Source organism: Rhynchophorus ferrugineus, unplaced genomic scaffold (genome assembly GCF_030347505.1).
Source record: "Rhynchophorus ferrugineus isolate W39M unplaced genomic scaffold, kcgeb_rfMv2 rfM9, whole genome shotgun sequence".
Taxonomy (NCBI): Eukaryota; Metazoa; Arthropoda; class Insecta; order Coleoptera; family Curculionidae; genus Rhynchophorus; species Rhynchophorus ferrugineus.
The window spans coordinates 37,924,744-37,948,847 of NW_027472588.1; the positions used below are offsets into that span (position 1 = coordinate 37,924,744).

The 24,104-nt window shown below is 32.0% G+C and overlaps 1 protein-coding gene and 1 long non-coding RNA gene across 25 annotated transcripts in view; one reads left to right on the forward strand and one right to left on the reverse strand.

Moving 5' to 3' along the window:
* Window positions 1–24,104, forward strand: part of mtd (TLD domain-containing protein mustard) — a 141,346-nt gene that overhangs the window by 44,546 nt on the left and 72,696 nt on the right. For 12 of the 24 annotated variants that reach the window (XM_076414841.1, XM_076414844.1, XM_076414855.1 and 9 more), the window contains exon 1: window positions 13,800–14,240. The exons of the other annotated variants lie outside the window; for them this stretch is intronic. In XM_076414841.1, coding sequence (XP_076270956.1) covers window positions 14,220–14,240 — 21 coding nt within the window. In that variant the 5' untranslated portion in view covers window positions 13,800–14,219. Of the gene's footprint in view, window positions 1–13,799; window positions 14,241–24,104 lie in introns of those variants that run through there. 24 annotated transcript variants of the gene reach the window in all.
* Window positions 1–24,104, reverse strand: part of LOC143202918 (uncharacterized) — a 196,216-nt gene that overhangs the window by 33,598 nt on the left and 138,514 nt on the right. The window lies entirely within an intron of this gene.

The window sequence follows — 24,104 nt, forward strand, 5'->3', positions numbered from 1 at the left end:
TGGTTGTTTATTATACTGTATGGTCTTTTATCTGTTCAATTAATTTATATGTTAGTAAAATTTGAGTGGATACTGTTTAGTAAGAAACAAAATTAATTAAGCGATTGCAAAAGTCTAAACTATCAATCACTATTGCACTCTTATTTACATTCGAAAAATATTGAGTCGAAATGATAAGTCAAAGATGCTATTTAGTAAATCTTATAAAATATATTTAATAATAAAAAAATGACTAGTATGACAAAGGTGGTTCTAGTGACCCGAGAACGTTTAATTTATATGTTGTCAAGTTATAGGTAAATTACGGAAAAGGCTCAAATAATTGGTAAATCAAAATATATATCAAATAATTTAGGAAATTTTTTAAAATAAAAAGAATCGAACCCATTTATTCATCGAGCTATAAAAACGTAATTGGAAATATTTTCAAGTCCTTGAAGGTCTTTAGCGAACCATGGAACTGATGGGTGTTTGGTCGAACCTGGTAAAGCACCACTAGGAATCTCAGGGAAGAGCATCATGATTAAGAGCCCATATAATCGCCTAATCAAAATGTCTTCATTCTCTCGAAGATAGTTTCGAAATTACCTCGGTATAATATCTAATTCCATCCATTTTATTCTCTCCAATAACATCTAATAATCTTGTAGTAACAGTTTAAATTCAATAATATAACGGAATCTTGAATTAATTAAAAAATATTTACAATACATCGATGCGTAAAATTTCCAGTCCACCCAACCGTATGGAACTCCGAACAAGGGCCCATCAATATCAGCAAATATCTGCAATACTGGAAACATAACGATCAATGAAGAAAGGAAAAGGGGCCCATTTGAAAAAACTTAAAAATTTTATCATTATTTTGATTCGTAATAATTTTAACTTTATTTTTATAGTTAACGATTATGGAAAAAGATGAATTTAATAAACTGATAACAAAATAATCTTCATGTTACAAGAATAACATCGCCTTAGACAAAAAGCAAAGCAGATCAGACTTAAAATCAAGGGACGGTACTGATTAGTCGGAAGAAACTGCTAGCTTGTTATAAGATCAAACATAAAACCCATTTGTTGGGTGCAAATATTGGATTGCACTCAAGACATCAAACCTACGAGTAATCCAAATCTGCCAACAAAGCTTCTTCTATTAAATTAACTTGTAAATGAAGATTTTACTAAACATATCCAATGTAAGATATAATTTTTAAACAGTTCTTATTCCTAATAGTGAATAACATATATGTCCTTGGGCTGACGCATATTTTGCTAATTTTGAATAATTCACCATCTGAAATCACAAATGCGAGTTTATATTTGTCTTTTGCCGAATAAATTTAGCACAAACAGTATAAAACGGTCCGTTTTTACACAAACAGAGTTTGTTTTAACAGTCCCGCTGGAATAGTCGGGATTAAACGGTACAAAAATATACAACAAATACCTGAGGATCATTTGGCCCCGATGTCGTTAAATTTAGACTTTGAAGAGCACCAAAGAAAACACAGAATATAAATAAATGTCTAAAGATTTTTATTGAATGAAACCCATTTATTTTCGCGGACGTGGATACGTATCATTATTTTTCAAAATACAGTCGACGTTCGTTGATTTGAACTAATTCAAACCATTCAAAAGTGTAGTTGCATATGATTTAAGTGAATTCAATAATACAGGAAAGTAACTAAATATGGGCTAGCAATTTGTTTTTAGGGCAAAAGTAAAAAACTATTCAAAAGTCAACATTTTATTAATGTAATATTAATCAGTAATTTATTTTTAGATAACACAATAACATTTTTATATATTTTTTTTATAAACTATATTGTCAAAATTGAGCATAAAACAAAATTGCAAGATAGGTGCTAATTATGGAGCAGTTACTCAAATACAGGCTATAAATGTGAACTTAAGTATCTTTTAAGGAAATAACATTCATGTAATGCTTATCTAGTAAGAAACCAAATAACTTTGGTAATTATAGGAAGTTATTTTACTTGCAAAATTTACATATCCAAAGGTAAAATTCTGGCACCTTGCACAGTCATTACATGCCCAAATGTGTATATAGTCTATTTAAGGTTTTTTTTGTACATACGTCATCAATATGTTTAATGTATTTCATGTCGCAATTTGTAAATTCGTTTCAGAATCAGACGATATTTTCCTTCTCATTTTATTCTAGTTATTGTGACTCTATAATTAACTGTAGTTTTTAGATGTACTATAGTGTTCAAATAAATTATATTTGATAACATTTTTTTTTCAATTATTTTATTTAGATTAGAATTTTATTGTATGTCAAAGCCAAACTGAACTAAAAGTCAGTAACGTATTAGTGTGTTTATAGCACTATATAGGGAACAAGTGGCATTATAGAACAGCAATAAAAACTTATATTTTGTTTCAAATATAACATCGTATTTATAGAAAATATTTATATTTCAATTTAATGTATTCGCCCATTAGTTTTTTATTAACAAATAAGAAATAATTTATTTTATATATTTCCAGAAGGTTTAGAATTGCGCCATCATCAATAATGATTTATGAATCTGGGAAAAAATAAGATTCGTTTTGTGTCATTTTTCGTTAAGAGCTTTTGCCCTAATATTTTTTGGGAACGAACATTAATTATTTACCGTGAGAAAATGTGCAGACCCCAAAAAAACCGTTAATATATCATCACATTTTGACTATCAACCGTACCAAGTTAAATTGTTTAAAATAATAAGTTATTAAAAAAGTGAAGAACCGAATTTATTGTTGTTAAAATAATTAATTTGTTCTTCGTTTTTTCGTTCCAATTCACATTCCAAGTAATATTCGGCATGCTAATTACGTTGTTATGTTTATTACCAAATGTATTTCCTAAATTAAAATTAAATATTAGAGTATTTCAGATGAAGCTAAGCGTAACAGTTATACACTATAGAAATTCACGTGGTTTGGTTCGCTTCAATCTTCTGATTTCCTGCTCGTTGTCCAATAATTGTATTGTTTCCACTTTACTATGACATATATTTAGACTTTACTATAACCTTATTTCGTATTTTAAGACGAAATCTTGGGCAACTTCGTGGCGCCATATCATTTTGAGGTCTCGTGCACTTTTTCGTTGGTTAGTCAACGGTAAGCATTTGTAAGTTTATAAATTCTGGAAAAGAATGGAACTCGAATGCCTCTCAAAATACAATCACATCTTCATTTTTCATTCAAAATTTGGATAACTTGGGGAAACACCAAGATCGGTGTCCTTGCAATTCTCTTGATTTCCTGAGTGACAGTCGCTATCTGAAGGTCTCAGTGTTAAGTAATCACTTCTGTGGTATCTGAGCGCACCTTTAATACTTCTCAGAACTTTGTTCTGGGATGTGGGATATGTTATTAAATATTAAAATCATTTCTTGTAAATACCAAATAATAAGAGAAAGAAGAATCAACATAACTAATTCCTTTCGACTCCGATTTGGTGTTATTTCATTGTATACCTGAAACCTCACGAAACGCGCGTCGAATACGAATCAATATTAATCATATGATTTGACCACACGCACTACCAGACTTGGTGTCGCTTGATGAAACCGAACGCTCTTTCGCAAGAAAATCCGATTGTGTTTTTTTTCGTCCGCGATTCCTATCGTATCATTCGCAATTGGAGTAAACACTGTTACGTGGCTATCTGGGTTACGTAAGGGATGTCAAAATCGTTTTCCTTATGTCTTCTCATCGTCGCCGGTTGCTCGCTTACGCTGTCGTTTTTATATACACATTTTTTTGTTATATAACGGACGTGAAGAAATGCACCATTTTTCACTCTATTATTATCTGGTGCCGTTGTGTTTTTACTACGGCTTTGTGGGTAAATTGTTACGTGGTAATAATAGATCCAAAACCGTTATTCGTTGCTTGCTACAATTAATAGGCACGCAGACAAGACCACACGTCTGTACGTTTAGAAATATAAATAGGAACGCAACTAATAGCTGATATTAGGTATGGTAATCGCAAGCAGAAGAACGGAAATATTGTTATATCGATTTCTTTCTCTTTTTTCAAGGACGTTGTAAGAAATAAAAGTTTTTAAAATTAGTTCAACGAATTCTGACTGAAAATGTTGTTAATATTAATAAGAATTAGATGGAAAGCAACCATGTTTATCATATTAATGGATGACACTGTCTTTTTCTTCAAATGCGGCCGTTTTTCGGCTATTTCGGCCTTCAAACGGTTCAATAACGCTATGTAATAGTCGCCATTGATGGTCCTTTCTTTTTCGGGGTAGTCAATGAAGATTATTCCATGCGCATCCCAAAATAAAGACGCCATAACCTTGCCAGCGTTGTTGCGTTTTCCCACGATTTGGAGTGAGTTTATCGTGTGCAGTCCACTCGGTTGACTGTCCGGAAACTCCGCATCAAGCCAAATTTTTGCTTCAACTGTATTTTGTCCGTTCAAAAAGCAATATTTTATCAACACGCGAAATTCCCTTTTATCCATTATTTCACAATAACAAAAGTTGCTTCACTGAAAATACTATAATTCACAAAGTAATGATCCAACATCTGTCAAATTTATACACGCATATATTTTTAGTGTTAGGGCTAACTAAAAAAAAATATGGATTTAATTATAGTAGCGCCATCTATATGCCAGGCCGGGGACTTTTCAGTTGACCTGTTATTTTCACTGGAATAAAATAAAAAGAAAATTATTGTCCGATTCTAAAACGAATTTACAAATTGCGACAGACAATACATTAAACATCTTGATGACGTACTGTTCACTGCTTCTTTGGATAGACTATACTTTAAATTTTGAGCAAGAAATTATAAATTATCTATTCTGACTGTAGCGGTATATTTATTGTAGCAATATGTCTTGCCATTTTCCAAACTGAAAATGAGTCGATTCGTCGAACGGACTGACTGACGACGTATGACGTAAAATAACAAGAATGTACGAAATGCATATTCGTGGTATTTCTGGAGTGGCTTTTCCTCGACGGGAGAATGTCCAAAACAGCTAGCGCGCGATCCAGAAATGAGAAAAGCATTCGTCAAGCGGCGAGATATTCGGAAAATTCGTCGTAAATCTCGATGAGCTGGCGCCGTAACCATAGACGCGATCGCTTATTGTGTCAAGGCTGTAAATATTTGAGTTCGGTTTAACAGGTATTAAGCTAAATTGTGTATATATAGTCGAATATAAAATACGTGTAGTAGATAGGTTAAATAAGGTTTTTGTTTATTTTTATTTAGTTATGACAACGACTATTATGAAGATATTTTATATTAAAATGTTTTTTTTTGTGTTAATAATTTTTTAATTTTTAGAGCTCTTTATTTACTTTCTGAAGTCGGTTCAATTTTTTTGTTAAAAATATTTTTCTCTTTTTAGTGTTAGATATTTATTCAATAAATTAGGTAGTTATTTTATTTAAAATTACAATGTCTAGGCCAAGTAAAGGTGCTGACCGTGTAAGGAAAAATATAGGAATAAAGAAACAATGATTGGAAATAAGGAACGCTTCAAGCTCCGTGGTCCGCTACCTAGCCTGGGTGATTTGATAAGTGTTTTAACTAAACAACAACAAAAAGTTATTGTCCCCGCAGGGAGTCGAACCTGCAACCTCCGTTTGGGAGTTAAAAGCTTTAACCTTTACACTATAGAAGCAGTTGTCTACAATAGTTCTACGAGATCTTATATGCTATAGTTAGTGCTTGACTTTTACACTGAACGACTTCCGATTATCCGTCACATCAGCTTAGCAATAACATATACACAAATATCTGATTATTTTAGATCAAAAATATGTGAAAACTTTGTCCGTGCCTTTAAAATTTTAACGTTACCCTCGGAGTGCACTCTTTCGAATAAAAAAAGGATTTTTGAAAATCGGCCCACAATTGACGGAGAAATCAGCGAACATACATTAAAAAATATATATAAAGCCGAACATAGAACCTCCTCCTTTTTCGAAATCGGTTAAAAAGTAACGCATTTCAAAAGTTGACGGAAAATTTCATCACCAACAAAGATTAGCTCTGATAAATGCATTGTACGAGTGTTACATATTTTTACCTTGGTACGTTTTTGTAAACATCACTGTCAAGGTTAGATTCGTGGCAGTTATGTTTAGTAATTTTATATTTGTAGAAAAAACAGTTGTTTAGTATCATTAGTAGGCCAAGGAAAACGTAATGTGTTATCCATAGAAACCCCGTTAATATCACATATTTCTGATAACTGAGTTATTTAAAGATTTACTTTAATTTATTTTAAAAGTAAAGTACAAGAACTCTAAATTCATCGTTAGGGTTTTAAAATAGTTGATAAACTTTATATTTTTGATCATTTCAGATTCATGTCCAGATTATATAATAACCTCTTATTATATATAACGTTGATGCTGAGGTATCAGGCCTATAAATTAATTTTAAAGGGTTTACATTAAATCTCATCTAGTATATTTATAACAAGCTTCATGTTAATGCCTCACTCATAAGGGTAAACAAAAAAATTCGGTGCTTTGAAAATGTCTGAATTTTTACCAGGTAAATTGCACTTTCACTTTTTTATTTCAATTTGAAGAAAATGGCGGCTAAAGGTCGTGAAGCTTATAGCGACCATGCTCCATCGATTTCAACATGTGAATACTGATTTCAACATTCCAAAAGTGGTGACTTTGTCGAGTTGTTTGATAAAACTAGGATTTGAAGGTATTTCCTCGATGGAGCCGTCAATGGGGATTGACTCAAAATATACATCGTTTTTAATAGATGGAACCCATAAATTGCCTGAATTGATTTTTCACAGTAAGCTTCAAAATTAAAAAAAAACTAATTTATAGGCCTAATACGATTAACATAGTTTTCTCTGATGTATACACTTCGTCAATAAACATATACAAGTATTGGTTTTGACGTTGTATTGTGACAATAGATGAGCAATTATAAGTTCAAAATATAGGAGATTGAAAATTTAATGTTGTTTGTTTGTTTTGTAAAGATTGTTTCTGTTAGGTGTGTCATTTTTTCTGGCCCGAAATTTAAATATTCAACAAAAATGAAGAAAAACTGACGATTATTTGAAGTCTTATAATATAACACTAATATATACTACGAAATACGAAGGGTTTAAAGCCATAAACACTTTTATTTTACCTTAAAACTTATTTATTTTACGAATAGAAGCGGAGACTTATTGTGGATCGCTAATACAAGATATTCTACAGGCCCAATCATATTCTAATATAATACTATATACACTCACAATATTTTTCAGTTTAACGTAACGACGCCATGTTATTTTTGAAGAATAGTATTGGAGTTAAAGTTGGAAAAAGACATCGATATATCGAAATTTTTAATTATATTATTTTATAGATGTGTAATTTTGAAAACCAAACCAAACAAAAGAAGGTCTTGCTTTTTTCTAAAAAAAAATTATAGGATTGTTATAATTATTAGGTAATATTATATTAATATCTTTATTCGAGAAAAAATATCGCTATATTTTTCCAGATTTGTTACTCTAAAGAACAATAAACGGCTATTAATTTGAATAAAATATTGATATATTTAAAAAAAAAATTGATACATCGATATCTATCGAGTTGTAATACTTAATATAGCTCGTTTAATAAAACAACCAATGAACGTCATCAAAATGTATGACATCAGTGGGTCGCAATGTTGCCGCGTCAACTTAGAATTTTGGTTTATACCCTCTAATTATTATACTAATGTTTTAAAGAATTTTACAGACATTTGACAACATGGTCCACTCTAGTACCAATCCAAATTCAAATTTAGAGGCTGATTCGGTTCATGTTCCGACACATCAGACAGCATTTTATTTTCATTCATTTAATTTAGATCAGCGTTAATAAGTTAAGTAGGATAAAATGACAGGGAAAAAGCCCATCTGAGTTTAAAACTAATTTTACGTTTTTACAAACTCCTGTTGGCAATATATTCGACGTCATCTATGACGTGCATTGGCTATTTTATTGGTCAGGCTATAGTTATTCGTTTACATAGTTAAAAGTTATTGAGCTTTAAAATCGGAGAATCCAGAAGGTCAGTTTCATCGTATTATGCTTTTTTCTTCCGAAAATGAAAAAATGTAAGGCAGACTTATTTAAAATTGTGCGGTGTTTATGGCGATTCTTGATTGCTTAAATAAACACTAATGTCAGGCTATTTTATCCTATCAGACAGAACGAAATCGAACCGTTTTCGATACGAATGATTACAAGCCATCAAAAGTGAATCACGTACGACAATAATGTCCGAAAAAGATCGTTGTCGAAGCCCAGATCAGCTCGACAACCCATAATGTATTTAATATAAATGGGAAAATACAGTGAGCTAAAATAACAGAGAAAATCGTAGAACTAACATCCTGCCTGCCAATTGTTCAGATATCCCACTATTTTACTGACGTTTTTCCCGTTTCTATCGCACTCTAATTATCTCAAACCATACATTTTACATCAGGAAATAAACAGCGTTCAAAATACTACGGAAAAAAAATAGTTTCATTATTTTTCTGAGGAGTAAATATTTCAAATTTCAAACGTTTTAATCTGTTTTTTTTTCGGGGAATTGAAATAAATCAATGTTGGTAGTGCGTTATTTTTTCCAACAGATTTTAATGGTTTGCTTTTCATTTGTTGATACAGCTAGAATTAAACAGAAAATGATGATACTATTGCGAAAACGAAAGTTTTCGTGTAATCTAATATTGTATATGCTTCTGTTTTTCCTTATAATTCGTTTGATTTCAATCTTACGAGAACATATGAGGCGTTTTCTATTTTTAATAATTAATGTTTTATACAATATAGCGTAATGATATTTTTATTTGTATAATAATATATTTTGTATTTTTTATACTGTTCATCTAAAGATAGATACCGGTAGTCTTAGCCTCTCATGAAGATCCAGCCATAGTGTCAATCTATAAACACACCTAAATCAAATACAAATGTGACAGAAAAGATGGGTTATAAAAGCCAACGAAACAAAGTCCAGTCATATAACTTTTACGCTCCAAAGAAGAACATGTCCACCAGTCTATATCAATAATTGTTAACTTCTGCACGCAGAGGATGCTAAATACCTTGGTATGAACCTACATCGATGCCTAATTTGGAAGAAGCAAATACTCGCCAAACGGAAACAATTTGGACTTAATCCCTACCAAATATATTGGTTTATAGCGCAGAAATCCAAGTTCTCATTAGATATTATTGTATAAATCTATAGCCAAGCCTATTTGGTCATATGGCGAACCGCTAGCAAGTCTAATATATCCATCATACAACGGTTCCAAAATAAAGTGTTACGTGTCATTGTCGATGCTCCGTACTATGTTTTAAATGAAGTGATACAATAACATACATATATAATACAATACAGATACAATACAATAATGAGTATCAATGTACTCGCTAATCAGCTAAATATGCGACAGTGAAGTGCGTAGACTAAAACGTCTAACACCATCCGATTTGATTATTGGACTTATATAGACTTTAGAATAAGGCTAACTTAATAAAACTAATATTTTTCATAGGAGATAATGAAGTGATTTTCTACATACCATGTATATATAATATAAATATATCAAAGACTTATTACCCTCTGGGCAGATTCTGGAAGTACTAAGAGTAATTAGAAAAGATGGATATATATCAAACTAATTAAAAAGTATCTCGTTTTTTGTCGACATGTGAGTGGTAAAATCGCTCCTTTCTCATACCAAACATCATTTAAATTTGCATTAGAAATGTGAATTAATTTTGAGGGATTTACCTATCATTATGATGGACGCCGAGGTATATAGCTGATTCTGCTCGAGGAATTGGGCATCCGTCAAATGATATAAATCAAATCTCTAATCCATTTATGGATTTTGTTGACTTTTGACTGAGATAGGTCTTTTGCCATAATGAATATATCCCCGGCAAATGTTCCAAGTATTGTTTTTGTTGCTGTTGGGAAGAGAGTAATTCAAATACAAGAGTGGTCCCAAATCAAAACAAGAGTGCATCAATCAACTTAAATTGACTTTTAGCGATGAAGCTCTATCAAAAACCACCGTGTAACGCTGGTTTTGTGAATTTAATCATGGTCGTAGTTCGCTGTTCGACGATTTTCGTGAGAAGGTCGTCCAAAATCGGCTGTTGTGCCAGAAAACATCGATGATGTGTGTGAGATGATTAAACAAGATCGTCATGTCACCTATTGTGAGACTGAGGCATCCCTAAGCATTAGTTCCGCCAGCATATATGCGATTTTACATGAACACTTAGCTGTGCGAAAGTTCTCGAGAAAGTAACAATCGCGGTGCTTGGAAAGACGTTTATAAACTCGTAACAGGTAATGAATCATGGATATATTCGTATGAGCCCGAAAGTAAGCAGCGGTCGACTGTATGGGTGTTCCAAGATGAACCAAATCCAACAAAAGTTGTTCGCGCACGAAGCACTGTTTCTTCGGGAAAATTGGTCATGTTGCAACAGTGCCTCTAGAGGATCGTAGAACAGTAAATTATGATTGGTACACAACCATTTGTATGCCAGAAGCCTTCGGTGAAACAAGGAAAACAAACAAGAGACGCCGGATTGTTTTTCATCATGACAATTCGAGCTCTCACACATCGGCTCAAACAAGAGACTATTTGAGCACGCAAAACATCGAATTGATGGGTCATCCGCCGTACAGCCCTGATTTAATACCCAATGACTTCTTTTTGTTCACATCCGTGAAGAATAAACTGCGTGGTCAACGATTTTCATCTCCCGAAGAAGCTATTGGAGCGTTCAAAAATCATGTTTTGAAGATACCTCATTCGGAATGGATTAAATGCTTTGAAAATTGGTTTAAGCTTATGCAAAAGTGTATCGATCGAAAAGATATCGATAATGGCGAGTACTTTGAAAAACAATAAAAATATATTCGCAGTTTAACTATTTGTTTTTTTTTCCTATTCCCGAAATATAAATAGTGACTCTTGTGAGTTTGTATTATAATACCTCTTTTTGTCCAACCAGATATATCAGAAGATGTTCTTTAACACCAACTGCTTGTTTCTTTTCAAAACCTTTTCCCTTTTTTAAAAACTGCCATAAAATATAATTTTTACTTAGGCTATCTTCGGCAAACACATGTGAGACCTATCTTCCAAGTTTTTAAACATATTTTATTCAGTTTAAATGTTTGGAAATACTTATTTGGATGTCTCCTAGTTAATCTTGTTGTTTTATCTTTAATATCCATGCAGACTTCAATCGATTTCGAATCTTCAATCTTTCAAGCTTCTCCAAGAGGTTGGTTGTCACTGATATCAAAATCGCCACAATACTAATAACACTTCCTATGCTTTAGAACTATTTTTCTCTGGTAGAATTCGTATAGAATGCTGAGTATGCTCAATTAACGTATATTAGTCACTAGGTGTTCTGATTCTTTCAAAGCCACCAAAAGATGTGGAACATATTTCTATTTTAAATATAATTCGAAGCTCGAAGAAATAAATCTATATACAAATTAAGTCACACGCCTATTTGACATATAATAGATTGAATAGCTCTGAGCAATATTCAAATTTTCGTCACCGTTCATTATAAGGAAATATGTCCTTTAAAATTAAATACCATAACTATTATATACTTATTTCAAAATCAATTAACAATATGAGTTAGCGTATTATTTAGAGGTTATAAGCAGGTGGCAATAAACACGAATATGTCAAGGTCTCGTTTTGTATAGACCATTTCTTCTTCCACGTACCGGTTCCTTCCTATTGTCCACGCAACATCCGTCTGCGTATGTAAATACAGAAATGAAACGATGAATATTCCCTCGCCCACCGGTCAAGTGGGCTGTGACTTTCGCGTTTGCTCTTACAGAAGGTTCCTTTGTTACTCTTTGGGGGACGTTTAAATGACGCTTCGGGCGTTTTAATTATGTGACATCTAAACGGAATAGGCCGATAGGCTGCACGTTTTGTGACTTATCGCGTATATGGACGGAAACGCGGGTAAAAATGTTGTTTGTCTCCGTAATAATGTCATCGCACTTTTCAACCGTGCGGTATTATCTCGACCGTTTATTGCTTCCGCTAATAAACACTAATCTTTAGCTTAGATTTGACGTAAAGAAGACTTTTTAACAAAGCAAACAAACAACGTACTTACGATATATCTCTTATCTATCAATGGGTTATGAAAACACAAAAAATATTAATATATTTACTGAAAACGCATTAAAATTAACAATAAAAGTTACGAAAATAACAAATACTGTTTTATTCTAAATATTTAAAAAAAATTAATACCCTGTTGCGTTTAGTCGTTATTAAACCCACTGGCCCTTACTTAGTTGTTATAGTAATAATGTTCATGTATAAATTAACACCGCTATTCTGTTAAATACACTCGCCGAACGATGGTATCCTCAGAGTTGAGCAGTATTTTGAATTGCCTGTATTTAAAATTCCACTAAAATATTTAATTACTTCTTAAAACTATGTTTGTATGTGTAATTCCCTTCAAGGGTGATACACTGATTATAGCGACCCTCCAACTTTTCGATACCATTTTTGTAGTACGATTTGTCATTTGCTTCAAAATAGGCCTCAGTTTCGGCGATCACCTCTTCATTCGATGAAAATTTCTCCCCAGCGAGCATTCTTTTGAGATCTGAGCACAGCAAATTGTCGCTTGCGGCCAGATCTTGAGAATACGGTAGGTGAGGAAGCAATTCGAAGCCCAATTCATGGATTTTTGCCATCGTTTTCACTGACTTGTGACACGGTGCATGTTCAAACGGTCCAATGTAATAGTCGCTATTGATGGTCCTTCCTTTTTCAAGGTAGCCAATGAAAACCTTGCCAGCCGACTGTTGCGTTTTCCCACGCTTTGGAGCGGGTTCATCGTGTGCAGTCCACTCGGATGTCTGTCGATTGGACTTGTGGACTTGTAGTGAAATGATGTAGCCATGTTTCATCTATTCTCACATATCGATGCAAAAACTCGGGTTTATTATGCTTGATCATCTTCAAACACTGCTCCGAATCATCAACTCGTCGTGGTTTTTGGTCAAAAGTGGGCTCGCGCGGCACCCACTTTGCACAGAGCTTTCTCATGCCCAAATATTCGTGAGTGATATGATATACACGTGCAGTTGATATCTTTATATATATATATATATATATATATATATATATATATATATATATATATATATATATATATATATATATATATATACATGGTATAATTCACAAACTAATGATGCGACAGCTGTCAAATTTATACACGCATATTTTGAGGGTTAGGGCTAACTAAAAAAACGTATGGATTTAATTCTAGTGGCGCCATCTATGTGTCAGGACGGGGACTATTAGATCTCTGATATCCTGAACAGAGAAGATACATCAATATTTTTGCGATACTTTGATACTGTTTCATGTGCATTGGTCAGGATTGATCTTTTAGCATTTCAGAGGAATTAGCAAGGCATAAATAACCAAAACAGCGTTCTACTTATCCCGCTGATTAACGTAATCGTGCGAAAAAAAGTTACGTTGTTGATTGTCGAGGTTATGCCGATGCAGAAAGCCGAATTACGACCGAATCACGAATATCCGCGGCTGCTGCGAGCGCTCACCGTATCGTTTTATTGGTAAGGCCGCGTTTTTCGTCCCGACTCAGTCGTGAAATCGTTTCGCCAGCTCGTGAAAGTAAGTTCACCGTTGTCGTGGGGCGATCGCGAGGCCCCAGGAGTTCGCGGTCGCGATTCGAACGAACGAGCCGCCGTCGCCTTGTCATCGACGCGCTTTAGATCGGGTTAGTGCACCGTCCGTACCGATAACAACTTCAGTCGTTGTCTGGTACCCGCGCAGTACCGCAATCCGAGCTCCGGTCTCATCATCAGCATCATCCCGTTCTCGGTTACTCCTCCTCGGCGTCCCGACCCGGAGAACAGATCGATATCGATAGAGACAAAAGCCATTTCCGGTCGAAAGGTTCTTGTGAAAGTTAGTTGTGGCGGTTACGTTGTCGGTCGCAAAAGTTGCACAATTCGAATTTGGTTTTGGCGTTTTGGATTGTGGTGCGGTGGTGGTTTTCTTTTGTTTTCCTCCCGAGGACGATGTGATTTTGCACTGTCGCGCTCCGTCCCAGCATCGTTTAGTACAATATGAGTCAGGAAGTTTTACAGGTACGGTGTGCACGTTTTTTGTTCTTTCCGTTCAGTTATAATCGTTCTTTTGTTCGTTGTAACGGTTCTAGTTGTTCCATTTTTGACGCGGTACTAAAGGTTTTAATAAAACCGGAAAATTGGGTTCAAAGAATTTAATTTTGGACATCGCAATATTGCTAGTGTTCTTTATACTATATAAAGCTTTATATGCTAAGTCGAAATATTTAAATAGAATAATAATAAACCACATTAAAGTTTCAACACAATGACTAATATACCAACTTACTGAGTTAAACATCAGGTATTATATTTGTAGATTTGAAAAGCTCTACGCACTATCCAGACCTTATGAGTTAATATTTAAGCTCATGTAACTATGAACGACTAAATTTTATTCTTATTATTCCAACAATTCACAACTCTTCAACAATTCAACCGCATTCCAAAGAGAATAATCAGTCTCTTGATTTTTCACAGGCTAGGTTTCAACAAAATAACTTACTAAATAAAGTAATTACCACTAAAGTTTGTCATATTCCACAATAATATAAAAATACTAAGGGAGTTCCTCTAGTTTTAATTTCCTGATCATTTACGTCTTACCAGTATACCAAGTTTCTGAGTAAGACCTCTTTAGATATTGTTCTTACAGATTTGCCAAGCTGTACACACTATCCATACTTACGAGTTAATATTTAAGTTCATGTAATTTATGAACGAGTCAAATTATGCTTATTATTCCAGCAATTCAACGGCATCCCAAAAGAAATTATGAATTTCTTTGATCATCCACTAAGTTCTTGAGAAGATGAGAAAATATTTCATTTATCGCGAGCTTCATAGGTTAAATAAATATATATATATATATATATATATATATATATATATATATATATATATATATATATATATAAAGAACTGTGCATTAATTTTCATAAATAAAGTAAAGTAAGCTCTTTAGGTATTGTTCTTATAGATTTAGCAAGTTCTACGCATTATTGTGAACGAGCCAATTTTTCCCAGAGTTAAATACCTACCCCTTTTTTCATGTCATCTGAGGAATATCACCATCCCCAACAGAATTCCATGGATCTATATAGATTTTAGAATTTGCTTATACAACAGCAGCTTATTGTGTACGGATAATTGAGATTTTCTTCCAACTAACAAATACTTCTTTTAATTTTTAAAACCCAAATATAATTTTATTCTGAAATTCACTGAGAAGAATTTGACTCAATAATGAGTCAATACCTAAATAATAGAATTAATGGTGAACATTTCCTTCAAACAAACACCTAAAATATTTACTTTTAAATTACCACTAACCATAACGTATGAAAAATAAAATAGAAATTTTTCCGGGTTCATTGGAAATCAGAAACGACCGCTTCCAAGTAATTATCTCTCGGATATATGTTGTAAAAAGTGGACACCTGGTCTTTTCTACTAAAAAATAAATAAAAGCAACTGAAAACCAACATAACTGCACCATATGATGTTAAAAAAGTAACAGATGTCTGTTACATTTCGTTTAGAGAAAATAACTCATAACAACATAACAGAATAATTGCCAAATGTCTATATTGCACTTGACAGGAAAGTTTCCACCATTTTAATAAAGGAAAAGCTTTCAATTTTGGTAATGGGAATCATAATTGAAAATTCAAACCACACGAAATCATCGTAGGACAATAATGTAGATTATAACTGATATGTTTGTGTTGGGAAAAAAACACCTAGCAAGAAAAATATTTATAATTATGATGTGAACTGATTAAACCTTCATATAACATACAGAAGAAGAGAAACATAGAGAAAGATAAAATTGCCTATGACTAAGATAAAACGGATATATATTTATGTTGCAATAGAATCAGCATATCAAACTATTTACGTTATTTAACTTTATTATTAACACCTAAAAAAACTATATTTCCCGGATTTATTGGGAATCTAAAATATCCTATGCCAAGCAATTATTCGAAATAAATTCTTATAAGAAATATATACTTAACATCCAAAAGAAACCAAGAGACAGGTCACCCTAGGTTAATCCTTTTAAAAGTAATTAATTGGATTAATTAATATCACATCTTAAATAACGATGAATATTAATTTATAACATTAACTTTGGCCAAAGTAAGAAAAAAACGTTTTATATTAGTTAGTAGTTTTGATTTAAAATATCAAAATTAAAATTGTGTTAATAAAAACTTAAATAGTTATTATAAACACATGTTTTATAGCCATAAAACGAATCAACATTAACCACTTGTCTTAAATTTAAGCTAATAGTGTTTTTGAATATATGTTTTTTAAAGAAAAACTAAAATAATTATTTTCAATGTCTAAAATTCAATATTATTAGAGATCTATTGGCTCTAAATAATTTCGAAGAAAATATAACTAAAATTATATAACTCCATCAAAAAAAAACTTTTTACGTAATAATTCTATTATTTCGTGTAATATCTCTATATGTATAATCTACTATAATTATTAATAAATCACTATATTTCTTGAATTCAAGTTCTAGGAACTTTTAATTATATACATTTGTAGTATTGGAAGTTCTTCCTCTGTGCAATTTTTTATTATAATTTATATTAGTCCTTATTATTTCCGAGAAAATACAATACCTGTCGCAAAATATATATTTGTTCAAATAATATAAATTTAAATTATCGGTTTTATTTAAGATTGCCTTACAAATTAGTGCAGATGTGTAAAATAATTAATGAAAGATAAATAAGTAATATCAATTATTATCTCTAAAAACTGTCGATTGTTTATTAGATGGTGAGGTGGAAATTGAAAAACTATTTAATGCCCTAATATTTTCAGTGCATTGGTTTAATTAATTTACTTATTAAGCCTTGGGAAATTTTGATCAAAATCCGCAACTCGGTAGATGAATAATTTTTTTAGTAAATTTGTTAGCTTCACTTTGTTTAATGAAACGTTCTCTTTAAGCTCGCTGGTGTTTAGTTCTCTCGCCAAACACTTTTTCTTATATGTATAGTTCCTGTATTATTTGGAATTTATATCTGGATTCATTAGTCATGTTGTAATATTCAAACCAAAGGCGAATTATCATTTTACCAATCATCCTTATCTTTGAAAGGAACACTAAGCGTCTTTTAATCGATTTCACAGAATTGGAAATGGATGGGCTTTCATTCCATTTTTACTAATTATCTTCTGATTAATAGTGGAAGTAGTTTTTTTATATTTTCCAAGTACTGAAGCTGCAGCTAAACATCTTCGACATTTTTTAACAAAATGTCAACAGTTTAATCCATTATTTTATGACAAATATTCAAATTTGTTTCTTATTTTATATTCGTTATAAATTTTTATTAAACATTTTGATATATTTTGCAGCATCAATAAAAATGAATAAATATCTTTGTTGAAATTTTAAAGGTCTTTTCACTCATTGACTAGTACTGTGTATAAAGGCATTTAAAAGTTCTCAGGATATGGTGGAAGATTTTGCTTGTTCTGGTTTATCATCAGTGTCTTCAAATGAAATTAATATTACTAAAATGAGATGATTGAAAAGAAAATTTGTCAAAAGGATCAAATTAGTTTCCATAAAAAGGGATTTTCTATTATTCGCGCCAAAACCTTTGCTGGAATGATACAAGGTCTGTGAACAGTTAGTATAATTGCAAATGATTCATGGTCCTGTACAAAAGCAAATATATCTACATTTTATTCATATGCTACATACTACTGTATATATAAAAATAAGTACATATTTGAATTTTTGAACAATTTCCGGTATTTTTTGACAGAATATATATAAAAAAGGACACTTTTTATACAAGGAATAGCATAAGTAACTCGGTTTGAATAACAATCATCAGGAAAAAAAAACTCAATGAATCCAGTTGCGTGCGTTACAAAAAACGCCCGCAGTTTTGTTTAGAATTCATTAAATATCACCGCATATAATCCACGTTACTGAAAGAGCCGATTGAATTGTTTATTGATTGTTAAAGGTTAACATACAGAAGAAGAGAAACAGAGAGAAAGATAAAATTGCCTATGACTAAGATAAAACGGATATATATTTATGTTGCAATAGAATCAGCATATCAAACTATTTACGTTATTTAACTTTATTATTAACACCTAAAAAAACTATATTTCCCGGATTTATTGGGAATCTAAAATATCCTATGCCAAGCAATTATTCGAAATAAATTCTTATAAGAAATATATACTTAACATCCAAAAGAAACCAACAGACAGGCCACCTTAGGTTAATCCTTTTAAAGGTAATTAATTGGATTAATTAATATCACACCTTAAATAACGATGAATATTAATTTACAACATTAGCTTTGACCAGAGTAAGAAAAAAACGTTTTACATTAGTTAGTGGTTTTGATTTAAAATATAAAAATTAAAATTGTGTTAATAAAAACTTAAAGTTATTATAAACACATGTTTTATAGGCATAAAACGAAATCAACATTAACAACTTGTCTTAAATTTAAGCTATAGTGTTTTTGAATATATGTTTTTTAAAGAAAAACTAAAATAATTATTTTCAATGTCTAAAATTCAATATTATTAGAGATCTATTGGCTCTAAATAATTTCGAAGAAAATATAACTAAAATTATATAACTCCATCAAAAAAAACTTTTTACGTAATAATTCTATTATTTCGTGTAATATCTATATGTATAATCTACTATAATTATTAATCACTATATCACTATATCTCTTGAATTCAACTTCTAGGAACTTTTAATTATATACATTTGTAATACAATATATACAAATATATCTACATTTTATTCATATGCTACATACTACTGTATATATAAAAATAAGTACATATTTGAATTTTTGAACAATTTCCGGTATTTTTTGACAGAATATATATAAAAAAAGGACACTTTTTATACAAGGAATAGCATAAGTAACTCGGTTTGAATAACAATCATCAGGAAAAAAAACTCAATGAATCCAGTTGCGTGCGTTACAAAATAATGCCCGCAGTTTTGTTTAGAATTCATTAAATATCCCCGCATATAATCCACGTTACTGAAAGAGCCGATTGAATTGTTTATTGATTGTTAAAGGTGTCGTAAATCGGCCTGTGTCTTGAAATATGCGTTGCGCCGATTACTCGAAACTAGGTCTAGCTCGCTTTTCCTTAACACACTTCTCAAGATATTTCAGATACGTTTATTATGGGTGAAGCTTTTAACTAACCTGGGTTCGATTTCTATAACGTACGGTACCGCTTACGAGCGCTGTTTGTCTGTATTGACGCACTGATAATCATCTGTAAATGGGAATATAATTACAACAATCGATAATAAAATGCATATAGTGATTTCTACTATACCATGCATTTAACTATGGTTATAAATCATCGTGCAATAATGGTTTAAGATGTTTAAGACGGTTACTTTTAAGTAACTGCTAACAAAGGATCGTTAAACAGTCAAGATGAGTACGCAATAATTAACAAAAAGCTGAAGCATTCGTTGATCATTTAGACCAATAATTCGGACCAAACGATCAACCCAAAGAGAGACAGGGCTATGTTTTAATAACCAGACTGTTGTAGTAATATCTACCAATAAACCAAATTATAAAACTTATCTATAGGTTTGGAAGATGGCTGAAATTATTATGATCCCAAAACCAAGAAAACCACCAAGTGAACTAATAGCTATGGTATTTGAAAAACTCCTACTGAAGAGCTTATAGACATTGATAGAAAGAAAAAAATTAATATCAAACAACATTCAACAGTTAACCAGGTGCATAAAATCACAGGCATCGTTGAGTTTACTGAACTATATTCTTAGATGTACCGAAGCCGTCAACAAGGGTTAGAGAGAAAAAACCTAATACCAATATACCAGATTAGGTTTATTAACAAACATTTAACAATTGACCAGATCCACAGAATAACTGATGTTATTGAAAAAGCCTACGGAACTAAAAAAAGTATGGCCAGCTATATTCTTAGATGTAACACAAGACTTTGATAAGGTTTGGTATAAAGGCCTTGTTCATAAACTATGGAAAATGTTACCAAAACAACACACCGAACTACTAAAATCGGCCGGAATGTTTAGAGTTAAACAAGAAGTTTACTCTACAATAAAAAAAGCTAAAGCAGGTGTACCACAAGGAAGTGTACTCTGGCCAATAATTCATCTACTCTACACCTGTAATATACCCCAAATGGAGAATATTACGATGGCTACATTTGCTGATGATGCTGCGATTATAGCTATCGGAGACAATAGTGAAGAAGCCACACGAAAATTACAACCGGCAAGTGACAATATAAATAATTGGACACAAGCACATGACGTCTGTATTTTGTGATGCGCATGTAATAATTTTCATTGACTACTTTCAAAAGGAAGGACCACCAACAGCGACTATTACATTGCATTATTGAAGGACGAAATCGCCGAAACGTCTCATTTGAAGAAAAAGAAAGTGCTATTTCACCAAGACAACGCACCGTGTCACAAGCCAGTGAAAACGATGGCAAAAATTCATGAATTGGACTTCCAATTGCTTCCTTATCCACCGTATTCTCCAGATCTAGCTCCCAGCAACTATTTCCTGTTCTCAGATATCAAAAGAATGCTCGCTGGGAAGAAATTTTCTTTGAATGAAGAGATGATCGCCGAAACTGAGGCCTATTTTGAGGCCAAGAACAAATCGTACTACAAAAATGATCTATAATCAGTGTACAACCCTTGAAGGGAATTTTGTTGAATAAAAAAAACTAATTTTGCCAAAAAAATTTGTTTTATTATGTGTCAGGCCGGAGACTTTTTAATTGACCTGTTATTCATGGCATTAACTAAACCGAAAGCACTAAAATATGAATGGGGTACTTGAAAGAGAAAATATTAATACATTTATCGACTATTCCTTGGCAACATCAATTCTTGTAATAGTAATAAAATGTTGTAATTCAAAATACAAATTATAAAATTCCCGATATTAAAGAGTTATCTTTACGTTTTTTTTTTATTAAAATACAGCTAACCCCTAAATGTTTCATCCTATTTCTTACTATAAGGTCTATTTAACGTGTTGTTTATTATTATTCATTTATTTATCATATCATATCAGATTATATATCATTTATTTATTATCAAACTGATAATAAATAAATGATATAAAACGTTAGGGTTGCAATTTTGGCCGAGACATATTTTTGTATGAATAGTTATGTTAACATGCATTATTACACTAAATGGAATCACGCCAACTCACACGAGCTAACCAGATCTATGCGGCAGTCGCACAAAACTGGATCAGTTGGATCCATACCACCGTCAGAAGCCTCGTAAACATTTCTTCAATGTTTTAATCAATACATACACTCTACGGCAAAAAAGTTTAACACACTCATAAGAAATATAATGAAAAGTAATGGACGAGCTGTAATGAAAAATATCTAATGTGTTAAAGTTTTGTCGTAGAGTGTATATATTTTCATATTTATTCTACTATACACTTATCCATAAACAGCATTTGGTTTCTAGTTAAGATGCTGTCATTGAAAGAACGATAATCGTGTTTGTTTAGACCTAACGATCATGCGATAAAATTGAAAATATTCCTATTTTATTGTTAATCGAGGTTACGAAACGAAATTGTACATTTTTCTCTAAATATAATATAATCCACCGATGGTTCGAGCAAACTAAATCCTTCGGAAGATATTTATAGGAAATCTGTTTACGTCCTAATAGAACATCAATATACAGTAATCTCAAATAGTCGTTTTTATTGGTGTAAAGGCTGAATAGCTTAATTTTCATCCTATTTCTACAAAACATATTTACCACACTCATTAATCTTTGATTAATAAGCAAGGTAACTTGTAAATTATCCGTGGAAAAAGTATTAATAAACAACCACAAGAAAATACATATTAAAAGCTGATGTATTTTGATGTCATGATCTAATACCTATAAGAGATTTAAAATTAACTCTGTGCGTTGATCATAATGAAAGACTTGCTAATTAAATTACAATTAGAAATGTTCATCCAAATATTACTTAAAATTATTTTAAAAAGTATATGAAGAAATAATGTTTAGTCAGCATACAAATGTGTAGAATAGTGTCAATAATACTGTAATATCTCTCAAATATTATATTTTATTAATATTTTTGAGAAAGAAATAACAAAAACCTAATTATATCACTTGACGGATGCCCTATTTCTCAAGCAGAATCAGCGAAATATCTTCTTGATGGTAGATTAAATAGGAAACATCACGTTAGACAAGAAACGGAGCAGATTAGACTAATATTCTCTAAATATTTAAAAAATAGCCATTTTTCTAATAGGCGTTTAAAATTAAGTACCAACTTTAATGGTTTACTAAAAATAATTAAAAGTTTTTTTAAATGGTTAAAAATATCTTTAATTTTTTTGAGAAAATATCGACATATCGATCACATTTCACATGTCTCATTATTAGGATAATGATATTCCTATATTGTAAAAAGTAAATTACCTAATTGTGTTCGTTATTATTTTAACATATATGTTGTAGTCAAATATCAATTTCAAAATTGTTTTATTCATATATTCTCTGTTTTAATATACAAACATGTATTCATTAATTATTCCATAGTTTTTTTAACATATTTCAAAGTCTTCTTTTACCAACTATGGGTTTATCTGGACTGGACCTACAGTTTAACGTGGGCCGTAACGCAACCACGGTCCTCTGCATTAAGCCTCCCGACTGGCGAGTGACCAACTTTAGAAATCATTCCAGAAGACATCCGGTCTTACCCAGCCTGGTTACTGGCGTGACGTATTTTACACTCTTGCCTAGAACATTCACATCATACATTTTAAACAATCACACACATAAATTTACGACCATGCCCCAGCAGGATTCGAACCCGCGACTATCGCAACAGTAGGAGGGCCGTCCTATCACCTTTACCACTGCACCACCAAGCCGGCTATTATTCCATACTTATCCTTATACATAAAAGAAATATCATGTATACTTATATTTGATGCTGTGAAGTTGTCACAGTTCTGAAAATAATATTACTTATGATACTTTGTTATAATGCTCAGTAGGGTAATAATTTAAACTTATTAATAATTTGTTGATTATTGAAACTGAATGAAAATTAGATTTAATTAAATATCATTTAAAAAATGTTCAGTCAGTTCTTGAGATAGTTTTTATATATTTTAATATGTTTTAATATATAGGCATTTATTATTTTTTCATTAATGTTATGTATCAAATACTTTTCTGATCTTACATTGAAAATACAGTGAAAACAAGTTTTAGGAATAACAGGTCAATTGAAAAGTCATACACATTTTTTTGGTAAAATTAGTTTTTTTATTCAACATAATTTCCTTCAAGGGTGATACACTGATTATAGCGAGCCTCCGACTTTTCGATACCATTTTTGTAGTACAATTTGTCCTTTGATTCAAAATAGGCCTCAGTTTCGGCAATCACCTCTTCATTTGACGAAAATTTCTTCCCAGCGAGCATTCTTTTAGATCTGAGAACAGCGAATAGTCGCTGGGGGCCAGATCTGGAGAATACGGTGGATGAGGAAGCAATTCGAAGCCCAATTCATGTATTTTTGCCATCGTTTTCACTGACTTGTGACACGGTGCATTGTCTTGGTGAAGCAGCACTTTATTTTTTTCAAATGCGGCCGTTTTTCGGTGATTTCGTTGTTGATAGTCCTTCCTTTTTCAAGGTAGTCAATGAAATTTATTCCATGCGCATCCCAAAATACAGACGCCATAACCTTGCCAGCCGACCGTTGTATTTTGCCACGCTTTGGATCGGGTTCATCGTGTGCAGTCCACTCG